General features: G+C 30.7%; 3 protein-coding genes across 4 annotated transcripts in view; 2 read left to right on the top strand and 1 right to left on the bottom strand.

Moving 5' to 3' along the window:
• Position 1: 1 nt before the first annotated feature.
• Positions 2–2,812, top strand: CysRS (cysteine--tRNA ligase, cytoplasmic). Its single transcript, XM_074133562.1, has one exon. It carries the CDS (start codon positions 2–4, stop codon positions 2,162–2,164), a length of 2,163 nt encoding a protein of 720 aa, XP_073989663.1. The 3' UTR covers positions 2,165–2,812.
• Positions 2,813–3,056: 244 nt separating this feature from the next.
• Positions 3,057–13,297, top strand: part of barc (RRM1_TatSF1_like and RRM2_TatSF1_like domain-containing protein barc) — an 81,350-nt gene continuing 71,109 nt past the window's right edge. The window contains exons 1-5 of the mRNA XM_074133593.1: positions 3,057–3,280; positions 3,565–3,690; positions 5,056–5,354; positions 5,451–5,634; positions 7,029–7,234. Of these exons, the coding sequence (XP_073989694.1) occupies positions 3,118–3,280; positions 3,565–3,690; positions 5,056–5,354; positions 5,451–5,634; positions 7,029–7,234 (978 nt within the window). The 5' untranslated portion in view covers positions 3,057–3,117. The remainder of the gene's footprint in view (positions 3,281–3,564; positions 3,691–5,055; positions 5,355–5,450; positions 5,635–7,028; positions 7,235–13,297) is intronic.
• Positions 7,258–13,297, bottom strand: part of LOC141457106 (lithostathine-2-like) — a 42,429-nt gene continuing 36,389 nt past the window's right edge. For both annotated transcript variants that reach the window (XM_074133636.1, XM_074133642.1), the window contains exons 2-4: positions 9,742–9,954; positions 7,989–8,151; positions 7,258–7,747 (exon numbers count right to left, since the gene is read on the bottom strand). In XM_074133636.1, the coding sequence (XP_073989737.1) occupies positions 7,549–7,747; positions 7,989–8,151; positions 9,742–9,954 (575 nt within the window). In that variant the 3' untranslated portion in view covers positions 7,258–7,548. The remainder of the gene's footprint in view (positions 7,748–7,988; positions 8,152–9,741; positions 9,955–13,297) is intronic.

The raw sequence follows: 13,297 nt of genomic DNA, 5'->3' as shown, positions 1-13,297 counted from the left end.
AATGGCTAAGCGAAGTCAACCTCATTGGGAAGTTGAATCTGACTGCCCAAGCCCTCAGTTGAAGCTTTATAATAGTCTTACTCGCCAAAAAGAAGTTTTTATTCCAAAAAATGGAAACCAGGTGTTATGGTACAGCTGTGGACCTACTGTGTACGATGCATCCCATATGGGCCATGCACGATCTTATATTTCGTTTGATATTCTAAGGCGAGTATTATCCGATTATTTTGGTTATAATGTATTATATGTCATGAACATTACTGATATAGATGATAAAATAATTAAAAAAGCTCGTCAAGAATATTTATTTCAGAATTATATAAGTGAAAAAAAAGATGCTGAAACATTGCTTCAGGATACTCATTCAGCGTTGAATTTATTGTTAGAAAAAGCTAAAACTAGTAATGATCAGGATGTTAAAAACATGTTGAGTAATCTAGCTGATAAAGTTTCATTTGCAGTTTCCAAAATTGAAGAGGCAATTAAAAATAACGAAGAAGTATCAGAATCTCTTGATTATTTACTGGTAGTTGCCAAAGAACCACTTTCAGACTGGTTAGATAAACAGCATAGCTCAACAATAGAAGATAACAAGATCTTTTCCGACCTTCCACGTTTTTGGGAAGAGGAATTCCACAAGGATATGTCAGCTCTTAATGTGCTCCCGCCGGATGTTTTGACCCGAGTAAGTGAATATGTCCCTGAAATAATCGCCTTTATTCAAGTGATTATTGATAATGGGTTAGCATATTTTTCAAATGGATCGGTATATTTTGATGTAAACGCTTTTGATTCTCGCAGTAATCATCATTATGCAAAACTTGTACCTGAAGCATTTGGGGATGTCGCAAGCATTCAAGGTGGTGAGGGTGAACTTTCCCAGTCAAAAGAAAAAAAGTCACTCACTGACTTCGCTTTGTGGAAGGCTTCAAAAGCTGGTGAACCGTGGTGGACTAGTCCTTGGGGTAACGGAAGACCCGGTTGGCACATTGAATGTTCTGTTATGGCCTCCGCCATATGTGGTAAAAGTCTAGATATACATACAGGAGGTGTGGATCTTAAGTTTCCGCATCATGACAACGAAATCGCGCAATCTGAAGCTTATTACGACAACAATGATTGGGTCCGTTACTTCTTACATTCTGGTCATTTAACTATTGCAGGTTGCAAAATGTCTAAGTCGTTAAAGAATTTTGTTTCCATTAAAGAAGCGCTAAATAAATACTCTTCACGTCAACTTAGATTGGCATTTTTACTTCATTCGTGGCGTGATACTTTAGATTACAGTGATAATACAATGGATTTTGCAATTTCATATGAAAAAGTATTGAATGAGTTTTTCCTAAACGTTAAGGACGTGATTCAAACAACAAACATTTCCGGAGAATCAGCAAAATTAGTGAAATGGAATGAAAAGGAAATGGAACTTAACCGAATATTTCTTCGCACCAAACGAATGATTCATGAAGCTTTATGTGACAACGTTGATACAAGAACAGTATTAGACAGAATCCGAGAATGTATATCAAGTTGCAATGTATATATGGCTAAAGGAACAAATGATGTGCACTTGCTGAAAAATATAGCACTGTATATAACGGATTTAATGCGCATTTTTGGGGCTGTTGAAGAAAGCGACCTAATTGGATTTCCTGTTTTGAAAACTGAAAATTCTCTGGACACCGAAAGCATAGTTATGCCTTTCTTGAGGATATTGGGCGATTTTCGAGATGATATTCGAACAGAAGGTAGAAAACTTAAGGCTGCAACTGTATTGAAATTATGTGATAATTTAAGGGATGAAATATTACCAAATGTTGGTGTTCGACTGGAAGACAGAGAAGGGAAAAATTGTGCTGTGAAACTTGTTGATAAGAAAATTTTACTTGAGGAAAGAGATGCAAAAAAACGTTTAGAAAAGGAAAAGGAAGAACTGAAAGCTAAGGCATTGGCAGCAAAAACTGAAAAAGAAGCATTGAAGAAAGTACCACCACATGAAATGTTCCTAAAGATGTCAGACAAATTTTCCGTTTTTGATAGTCAAGGTATTCCAACTCATGATGCTGAAGGAAACGAAATTAGTAAGGGTCAGTTGAAAAAACTTCAGAAATTATATCAAGCTCAACAGAAGAAATATGAAGAATATTTGGCGACGATATCCTAGGAATATAGTTATTGGCTTATTTGTCATTGAAATTAAATGTTTCTACTCAAACGGATTTCATTTAAAAACCAAAAAGACTTTCTAATATTTTTTAAGAGTTTCTGATAAACCATTATATTAATGGGGAATTTTATAATTAGTTTGGGTTTTAATACTGCAAATTTAGTACCTTATAAAAAGGGTTTCACCTATTATTTGGTTAACTTATTTATTTAAATTAAAATCTTACAACCTAATTGTACAAATAATGGTCCCATTTCTTTTTATTTTCCATATTCCAAATCAAGAATTTACCAAGTGCTTATGAACAGAAATTTTGAAAGCACTCTTTTATTCATTTATTAAATGAATTTGTGTTACTCATTATATTCAAATGTAAATAAAATTACTATTTAAGATGGTAGATGGTGCTGTGTATTTTTGTAGATTTATTTAAAATCTGTATTTTAGTTTTTTTTCTTCCTTTAGCACCTTAAGTATCTTACAGATTGTTCTCATATATTTATTATACGTTGCCTCATCAAGAATTATTTGCAATAATTAAAAACGTTTTTTAAACCCAGCAAAGAAGTAAATCTGTGTGGATTAATTGATTTTTATCTCAGATATCTATTAAAAATATTTGTCGCAAATGAATCTGTTATCTTACCCATTTCAGTATTGTTATTTTGTACCATTTAACCGCCAATTTCTCTTCATAATATCTTAGTTGCTATTTAATCTCACCAGAATTGACAGATTAACTCATTAAGACTTTTTTTCAAGAAGCTTTAAAAAAAATAATTGGAGTTGAATTCCTTTTATATATTTAATCTCCTGAGAATTATGGAGAGTACAAGTATCGGATGAAGGAACTGTCCCATCCCTCCCATAATTATTGGATTTTACATCGCGTTGGTGTGGTACAAGAGGAGAATTAGGAAGGTTATAGAAGGATATAAGGTAATGTGTGTATGACTCTATGCCTAAGTACTTTTGTTATGAGTGACTCCGGGGTAAGTAAGAATATCGAAAATTCCAACACTTGCCAAAAATATAGCAACCACGAAGAAGTCAGAGAGAGTAAACTGGATGAATCAAGACTTCATTACGAAAATGGGAAATGTTATTATTCAGGTTTGGATATTTCACTGCTTCTTAATGTTTGATAAAAAGAACTTTGGCAGATGGTCGGTATTTGTGTTTTGATCTTGAGTTCTATGAAATTCGTAGGATGTCTTATTTATGCCACTCAAAATTATTTAGTAACTATTACTCTACATAAGCAAATGGGGCCGTTAAGCTGTATTTCCAGAAGGTAGAAATTTAAAACCCTTCCTCTAAAGTTTTACGATTTTTCTTTTGGCTAAGTTTATAGTAATACTCACTCATTCAAGTAAAAATATGTTGTTTACTTTTAGACCCTTCAGGAGAAAGGCTAGAATGGGATGAAGAGAAGAAAGAATGGAAAAGGGATACAGACAGTTCTAAACAAAACGATTACATTGTGGAAAATGGATGTTATTATTATAGAGATAAAACCACAGGTTAGATCACTATCTTTGGTATACTTCTACCCCTTGGACAACTTTTAAACAAAAAGCCAATAAAGAAGTACATAATACAGGTTATTTTTTCAAAATATCCTAGATTATTAATTGCAAACTGTACCTTATTAAAACCAAAAATCCACGTTCATAATATGAATTAGGATATTTCATAATATTAGTAAACTAATTCCTTTTTCTTATTCCCATAATATTAGTTTACTAATATTAAGATTAGAAAAGGGACGGGACCTATGCCCCACGACTCCGCAGCCCAAGCGACTTCCTTATTTTGCCTAAACTAACATTAAATTAGACATACTTTATTTTCTGGTTTATCTTGAATAAATTTTTAATTACACAGGTGGCCTTTGGTTTATGTGAATACTTGTACTAACATGAAACAAAAGTTGTATAATTATGTCTAAATATAATTATTTGTAAACTAGTTATCTCAAAAAGCGTACTTTATTAAATGAAAAACTAAAGAAGAATTCGTTATATTTTAAGATGAAAGTGTGGTGAAATGTGCTTGATATAAGTCTAGATTGTTCTAAACTGTTTCTAATTGGCTTTACTGATGTTTGGCTTTTTTTTTTTTTCTTTATTTTTAATTATCGATCAAGAGTGTACTTCTCGCTCAATCCGACTTTAAGAAGACGCTCAGTACTTTATTTCCACAATACCGTTGGATATTCTCTTTTACTTTTTCCAGAAGCCTATTCCGTACACTATACACTTGCAATTTCTCTTGGCTCATTGTATGCTAGTCCAAACCTCTTATTCACCTAGTTTCTATAATTTAAATTATATTTTACTCCACTTTCATATTTTATTAGTTAATAAGAAATTGTGATCATGCAGATTTTGGATTTTGAGTTTGAGGAAATATGTATATGTGTACATGTAAATATATAAAAAGAAAGGTTAAATATGTAGAATATAAAATGAGTTAAAAGAAAAACTAAAGAAAACAAAACACAAATTAATACTTTAAATATCTAAGGGTTGAAATAAACACCAATCTATCATAAGTATAGTTTATTCTCATAAGACATAAGATTCTAACGCCAACCCAAGGCCCAACACACATCACACACAGTAATGGAATGGAAAAAGGAATGTTCCTTGCTACCTGCAACTTTATTGCCACCCCTAGCGGTCAGCCCTTCTCTTACACCCTCTACAGTGGCCACTCACAGTCCCAACATTCCAATTTCCCTACAAATAGTAATTATTTAACTTATTGCAATTGAGCTGGAAGATGTTTCGAATTAAAGTCTACTTTTAGGAGCAACCATAAAATCATGAACTTTAAGGTGTAAATAAATCTGTCCTCCTTTTTGTTTATTTTTGCTTTTCTAGGGAAAAAGTTGAAGTGGAGTACAGAATCAAACTCCTGGGCGTCATGTGGTGAAGAAGGTGAAGAGTCAACCGTTAATTCCAATATAAAAACTGTAAGGCAAGAGGATTCTGAAGAAGAAAATGAAGAAGAAGAAGAGGATGAAGAATTAGAAGATGAAAAACCCAAATCAAAGCCAGTAGTTAGACAGGATATGTCTGAAGGAATTTATGGCACAGATGGAGACAATCACACATACACCGATCCTAATGATGGTACAGTTTATGTCTGGGATAAAGAAAAAAATGCTTGGTTCCCAAAGGTAACAATTTCTTTTGTGTGTGTGTGTGTGTGTGTTTTAAATCGATTTATATTTATATATCTGATAAGAGAAAAATTTTGTTTACACCATTACTAGATTGATGAAGATTTTATTGCACAATACCAAATGAGTTATGGATTTGTCAAACCTGATTGTCCGGAGTCTGCAGACACGGAAATAAAAGACATTAAAGAAGACAGCAAAGAAAATTCGAATGAAGATCTCAAAAAAGATTCTGAAGACGTTGCTTCTCTTAAAAGAAAGCAACCCCAGGAACCAGGTATAGATCTCAGCTGCTCTTCTTGTTTATTCAATTTAATTCTTCCTTTTGTTAGTATTACATATGTCAATTGTGGTTTAAAATCAAGCCTTCTAAATGCAAAAAGTGTTGAAAAGTGTTTTCTCATTATAAACGTTCTGTCCATTATTAAAGCTCCTAAGAATAGCCATAATTTAATAATAATTATTAATAATTTATTTATTTTTCTAGTGTGGACTCGAAATTGGTATTAAATATCCCTGGCAAACAAATTTCCTTCCCACTTCTTTCATTCTGCCTAGCATTCTTGAGAAAATTTTAATTTCTCATTGACTCTTGCTCTAATAAGACAGCACACTAGCGCCTGTAACTAATGCTTGGCGATCTTAGCCTTCTCATTGCCTTTTCTGCTGCTGTTGCTGGAAATCCATTGATGGAACATATTTATCTCTTCTCAAGTGAGCAGTCAATAAGGGCCCTTGTATTTGCCACCAATTCTCTTCTATAGTGCAAAAAACTATTGAACTTTTATTGTAGCTTTTGAATCGGGCAGCATGGAAACCATTGTACCTATAGATTGAATGATTGGATAAGTATTGCTCCATACAGCTGTTATTTCCCCATGCAAATTACTAAAATGCTGCAAAAGATCTCCTTTATAACCCTCAAAACTTTTCCTATTTAATTCGACAACTTCCTAAGAGATTGCAGACCCATTGGTACAGGCGGACTTATGATTTTCTATCTTAGTGCTCTCTTTTTTTTTGGGTACGAACAGAGTTAAAAATTCCTTACTGCAAAGGCCAGTATTGTCATCCAGTCACAAGACGACCCATCCACACTTTTAACTTTCCAGTACCTTTGGAACTCCTAAGTGTAACTCACAAAATTATGTCAAGGAAATTGTACCACCTCCTTTGCGTAGAGACTGATGGCAAACACTTGGAATTTCATGGGTCTCTTATTAATAATAACTGAAGATTTTTCTACTTGGCTGAATAATTAGAAAATTAATTAAGCAACTGGCCTATTAATTGGAAATTTCGCCTTTTTGGGAGAAAACTTTAAAGGATCTTCGCTTAAGATTCAAGTTTTAAGGTTCATTATATTTAGAGTCAAACTTTCAATTCCTAAAAACGGTACTGGGTTAGACAGGTTTTCCATGTGTTTTGATAAGTCTCATGGTGAATTATTTGGGACTTCAGCAGTTAGAAACTCAATCTTATTGTCGTAATTCTTTCGTACCTTAAATTTATTAATTGTCTCTTAAATATTAAAAGTACATCACTGAAACTATTGAATGAGTTTTTTTTCTGCTATTTGAAAGTGAAGTGAATCACAATGTCATTATATGACTAGTAACGTTAACCATTTTTCTTCGTTACAAATTGTCAAGTTTTCTTTATAATTTCCAGCTTGGTTTGATGTTGGTGACAAGCACAACACCAAAGTTTATGTCACCAATCTCCCCACTGATATTTCGGAACAAGATTTTATAGACCTTATGCAGAAATGTGGATTAGTGATGAAAGATGTTGAAACTGGAAAAATGAAAATTAAGCTATACACTGAACCTGGTACAAATCATTTGAAAGGAGATGCTCTTTGTACTTATATCAAGGTAAGAATCAATAATACACAATCCATTAGCAATACTTATTCTCTTAACTAAATAAGCAAATAAATACAAATTAAAGATTCGGTTTGAAGATAATTATGCACAAGTATACAAAACTGTTAAAAAGTTAATATAATAGTGAATGATATTTATTCTACGCATAAAGTGCGGACTTAGAAACAGGAAATTCATATCCATACATCAATATACACAAATAATAAATAATTAGTTTAAAATCAATACAACATATGACACAAATTATAAATACAAAATATATACAAATTTGTACTTTAGATAAGCAGATGATTACACTTAATTCAAAGAGTATTATTTATTTCCATTGGCCATCTAACTCTGTAACGATATCGCCTTTCATTGAACCTTTTCTTTTCAATTTCATTAGCGATCAGTTTACGACGGCGCATATGGGTAGATAGCTTTTTATTAGACCACTTTTTTTTTAAAGGTAACTCACATATGAAATGTTTCTTCTCTAAGCAACTGCGAGAACTCCACCTGAAAAATAATTTGCATTATCTATTAAAAAGCAAAATCAATTCAATTGTCCTAATCTCTAAACATCATTTAAAATTTTATCTTAAACCTGGTGTACACATACATTATGTAAACCTTATATACTTTTTACACTATAAGTTAGGATAATTCATTTAATAATGAAATAAACACAATTTTGGGGGGAGGGGCATTAGTATTCTTTAAGCTATAAAAACAAATAAATTAAATAGTCATGAATTACCTGTGAAACAGTGATGGCACCATTACTACACACCTCCAATGGTTATTGCTGCTTGGTCGTAATTTAGAGAATCCTTTGTATTGAAATGGCTCTCCCGTAGGTCCCCACACCCACACCTTCATTTGCCAATTATACATTCCTCCGATCCATCTTTCTTTGCGAGCTATTATTTGAGAATGTTTTAATTAATGCATATTAACATTTGCTACTAATTATCTATTATTTGCATTTTTCATTACCTACCCTTGAATTATACACATTTAATATGAAGCAAACAATAGATATGAGCGAATTTAGTTAATTGTAGCCAGTTTAGAAAACGAGCTGAAGAAGAAGATGGAAAAGACCACAGTTCTCTTTCTTGAGCGATATTAATATTTCTTAAATATTTATTTGACCATACAATAAGCTTTGTTGTTCCTTACTATTAACGAATATGTTAATATGAACTGTGTTACATTAGATAATTCGTTATTCAATTATTTTCGTAGATATATCGTTACCACTTTTCTGGCGTCGTTATGTAAAATCTTTCAGCCTTCAAAATAGTTTTTATTCTTTATTTGGGTCCATAATTCTTTTTTTCTTAATTTTAGACGTTGTGTAATTCTGTGGGTCAAACCTATGGCTCAGTCTCATCTTAAAATGCAAAGGATCAAAGTACAACGAATAGAAGCAGTTTTATGAACAATTAATAAAAATTTAAATTTTTAGTCCTTAAGTATCTTTATTTTAGACTGAGGACAGGCACATAGTTCTTCAAAACAAACCAAACTATAGTGTATTGACAAAGACGAATAATAAGAACTGTTTTTGGAGACTAAATAAGAATATTCCGAAGAAAAAATAAATAATTTCTTTTAAGGATCTTTTCGTTTTTTAAGAGGTTGGGAAAAAGCGTTTAAAACATTGTAAAGAATTATTGAAAATAATTATTATTCATGAGTAACATCGTAAGGTTCATCTAGAAATTTTAGTAGGCACATTATAGGTTTTTGAGAAATTTGACTAATTATTTGATACTGAATGGTTTTATAAAATATTGAATTTGTTTACCCAGCTTCGCTTTTATTTTGTCATTACTTCGGTTTTATATTCTATTTTTACCCCAAAGTTTATAAAACATAGGATGTTTACTCTCTCTTTTTTTTTTTTTAATTGATGAGCCTAAACGTTCTGTTTAACAGTGTTATTTTTTTTTGTTAAGCTGCAAAATTCTTTTAAAATTTCAATAATTTATATGCCACAAGAATATTATCCCTAAATTATAGTTTTTCTGTCCTTTTTTTTTTTATACAAAATCCGTTGTAACAAGCATATTTATTGTATCCCTAATGGTTTGACTTTCATCTTCATCAGAGGTAGAGTAATCAGGATGGTGTAGAGATTTCGACTTCAACAAGTGTGTTGCTAGACGGCAACGTAAGTGAAGTCGAAATATCTTCCCCACACTGATTAAAATACCTCTGATGAAGAATGCAAGTCTGAAAGCGGTCTGGGATACAATAAACGTGCATGTTACGGCGGATAAAAATCAAAGGTATTAACCAGCACTGCAGAGCTAACCACATCTCTGGCCAAACAATTTTATTTAATATTGAAAATATTAAAATTTAATAATTAATTATTAAATATTTAGTTTAAGTTTAAATATATTTATTAAATTTAATATGTAATTATTATTAAACATTAATATTTAATACTAATATTTAAAAAATAAAGAATTATAAAATTATTTAACATGTTAACTTACCAAATTCGCTTCTATTAAGCATAATTCTCATATATTTATCTTTCCATTTGTCATCAAGTATGGCCAGAGTACTGTTTTTAATTCCTCTACATTTAAATGAAGCATCTCTCCAAGTTTCTTTCTTTTTACTCAAAAAAAAACAAGAATTATGCACTCTCATAAATTTTTTCGGACACCAGTAATATGCAGTTCCTTGTTTCTTTTTTGTAATATCTAAAACATAAAAAATTATTCTAAACATTTGTAACACGTATTAAACAATTATTTAATTGTTTTAATTGTAGCTTGTGTCAGACAGTAGTTTCAGGTGGTAATAATTAAAATTCGATTCTTCACCAGAGTTGGTAAAATATCAGACAGAATGTTTCTTTTTTTACTTTAACATCTATGCGTTAACGTTACGATTGAAGGTGCTACATAAAGAAATTAGAATTTAAAAAATAAATCTAAACATTGCAAATTTCATTAATCAATAATTTAAATTTTGATGTGTTGAGATTTTTTTTTCTCAAATTGTAGTTTTTTATTCATATTTGATCACAACTTTTTTAATGCCTTTTTATGCTAAACTTTATTTTTTTTAGTAATAATTTATCAATATTGTATAATAATAATTATTATCAATGTTATTTAATAATAAAATATCAATAGTTATAGTTGAGTAAAAAAAAATTAACAAAAAAAGTCATCTTTTACAATCATTAAAAAGTATTTATTCTGGCACTGCTGCAGAGGTAGCACGCAATAATAATATTGATATTCTACTGAAAAAATAAAGTTAGATCGGTAATCATCTATGTATGGATAAAACAGAGTTTAACAATGTTTTTCATATTTTTTTAATAAAAATATTATTTACTCAAAATATAGAACTTAAATTTTCATTTAAATGTACTTTTCATAATATGATATTATTGAGTTCAAATACTGTTTCAGAAAATCCAAGACTCCTATCTAAAATTCAATCAATAAAATTAAAAGACATTATACGCATATTCATTTAATTTAATTATTTAATAAAGTACAATGAGTACTTCAACAATTCTAGACAGCTAGTTTGTTTTGAAAAAAGAAACTCAATCCCGCTGAATCAAGCTTTTTAATAAAATCGGAAAAGGTAGCCAACCACGTTTCTCGTGAGCGTTGCCTAATCAGATCAGGCAAGATTTCATTTGAGTGCGGTGGAGCATCAATGAAGAAAGTTTTGGAATTTTGGGTATTTGAATTTTACCCTATTTACTTATTATAAATAAACGGTGGAGGAATCATAAAAAAAAAAAAATTAATTTGCTTTTCTAATTCTCCAACTTGAAACGTATATCCTAATTTTCTTGGATTTTGCTGAATCCTAAATATTTCTTCTTTTTGGCCGACTTCCCTCAAAATTTATAGCAAAGTTCAGCTCCTCTTACTGAATAGGAAGGTTTAATAATGTTAATTGATGACACATTTTGAAAAACAACAGCTAAAAAATAAGAAAACCCCATAATTGGGAGAGAAACTACAAAGCGAATGAGTGCAGTATTAGATTAGACTTAGATTAGAGGTTCCTTAATGCTCATTAGCTTATGATGGGAAAGATTAAGTTTTTACTTTTTATGATCTTGTATTGTACCTACTTCAATCAGTTTACCTAATTTCTGATTCTTTTCAGTTCTGTTTTGTTTAGTAGAAACGTTGGGATTATTTTGCGATTCCCTTTAGACCAATAAAACATGCCCTTATTCTTCTACCATTTTTAGTTATTTTTTAAAAAAAATGAAAATTGATGAAAATAAATTGACCTTTCTAATTGGTTCAGTACTCATTTTAATTAGAGAATCAGCACTTGGAATATATTTTCCATTGAATTAATTTTTCCATGCCCTACAAAACTTGTCCCAGTACATATCAATTACTTACTGCTAGGCCAACCATAAATAGTATACTTAAGTAATCAGTTAAATAGTCAGACAATTATCAAAGTGAAGTGAGCAAAAGCGAATTAAGCTTATTAAGCTTTATTCAAAAATTCATTAATAAAATTTTGAGAAAGTTAAAGGCTCACATTCCTCAGTTTTAATTTGATAAATGAACGTCCTGACAGATGAAGTTATTTCTAGTTGACCCAATTAGGTTATCTTTCCAGAGAATTAATTAAATGTAAACAATTTTTTTTTTAGATGTAAATATTTGTTTTAAACCATAAAATAACAATTCGTATCTTTTGTAAATAATAATATATTTTACATCCTAATTACTTCGCTTGCACCCTTTTAGGCCATTATTTTATTTATATTATTTTAGATCTGAAAAATTAGCAAAGCTTTATTTGAAGCTAAATTATTCCAGTGTTACATCATAATAAGGAAGCTTTATGGCGTAAAAAAGACAATCTAGGGACTTGTTATGAATAATAACCAAAAACTGGGATATCTCTGATTTTATTCATTCATGTTTTTGGTAACTCTAACTGGTTTCAGACTTCATCCATCATCTCAGTTTTGGTTCAGAGAGTTGATAAGTTTAGTTGGAGAATTTGGCTTCAACAAATCAGTGATATTATCATCCAGCACTGCGAACCTAACCTCATTTTCAAATATACCTGAATCATTGGACGCTAATCTTTCAATAACATGCTTATCTTAAAATATGTCTCGGTTAGGACTTTGTGAACTTTAACAAGAGACACAGCTATCTAGAGTCTCGTCATCTAGCAAAATTTTCTGCTCTCATCTTAATTAAGAGACTTGAAATTTAAATTTTTCATGAAGGAATTCATTGTTGTATACAATTTGGTAAAAATGTTAATTTATTTTTTCTTTTCTGATGATTTTAACGTTTATAAAAGTTCCATAACAGGAGTTGGTTAGAAGTAACTTTTGTAACCACAGTTTTAAAAAGACTAATGAAAGGGAATGAAAAATTTTGCCTAAGCTGCTTTAAAAAACAAAATAGTGGAAAAAAAGAATCTTGATCCCTTTAGATTAGTGGTTAGCGTATACTGGATTCCAACGCGGAGATTAAGAGTTCGAATCCAGTTGCTGGCACTTGAATTTTGTAGTTATAAACATGCAGTTACACATTAAATTAAGACGCGCCTTAAATTAAAAAAAAAAAAAAAATACTGGATTTTTAGACCACTTCTGAATTTTTTTTTCAAGAGAATTATTCGGAACGATTCTCTTTAAACATGTTGAACTAGTAATAGAGCAATTTAAATGTAAATTTTACATTTGACCTGTTTCTAGTTAAAGTTTTAAGGATTGTAAACTGCGATGCAGCTGCAAGATAGATATCTTTTAGTAATTGCAGTAAATAACTTATAAGAGTTTGTTTCAACAAATTTCCTGGTTAAAAAAAGTTTTGTTTCCTCGTATTTCATTTAGTTTATCTCTTTGTACCAAACGCAGAGTAGTGTGCAGAGGTCTTCGGCATAATGTAGAAACTGTTTACTTTAAAAAAACAAACAAAAAACAAAATGCAGCTTGAGTGCATACCATTTGTCACTAGATTTTTTTCCTTCTCTTTTGTTCATCTACCATTAATATGCAAAGAACTCATGACTGCTCTATTC

The sequence above is a fragment of the Rhodnius prolixus genome, unplaced genomic scaffold (genome assembly GCF_049639745.1).
Source record: "Rhodnius prolixus isolate KJV_2025 unplaced genomic scaffold, Rpr scaffold_1, whole genome shotgun sequence".
NCBI lineage: Eukaryota > Metazoa > Arthropoda > Insecta > Hemiptera > Reduviidae > Rhodnius > Rhodnius prolixus.
This window is presented reverse-complemented; position numbering and strand designations above follow the sequence as displayed.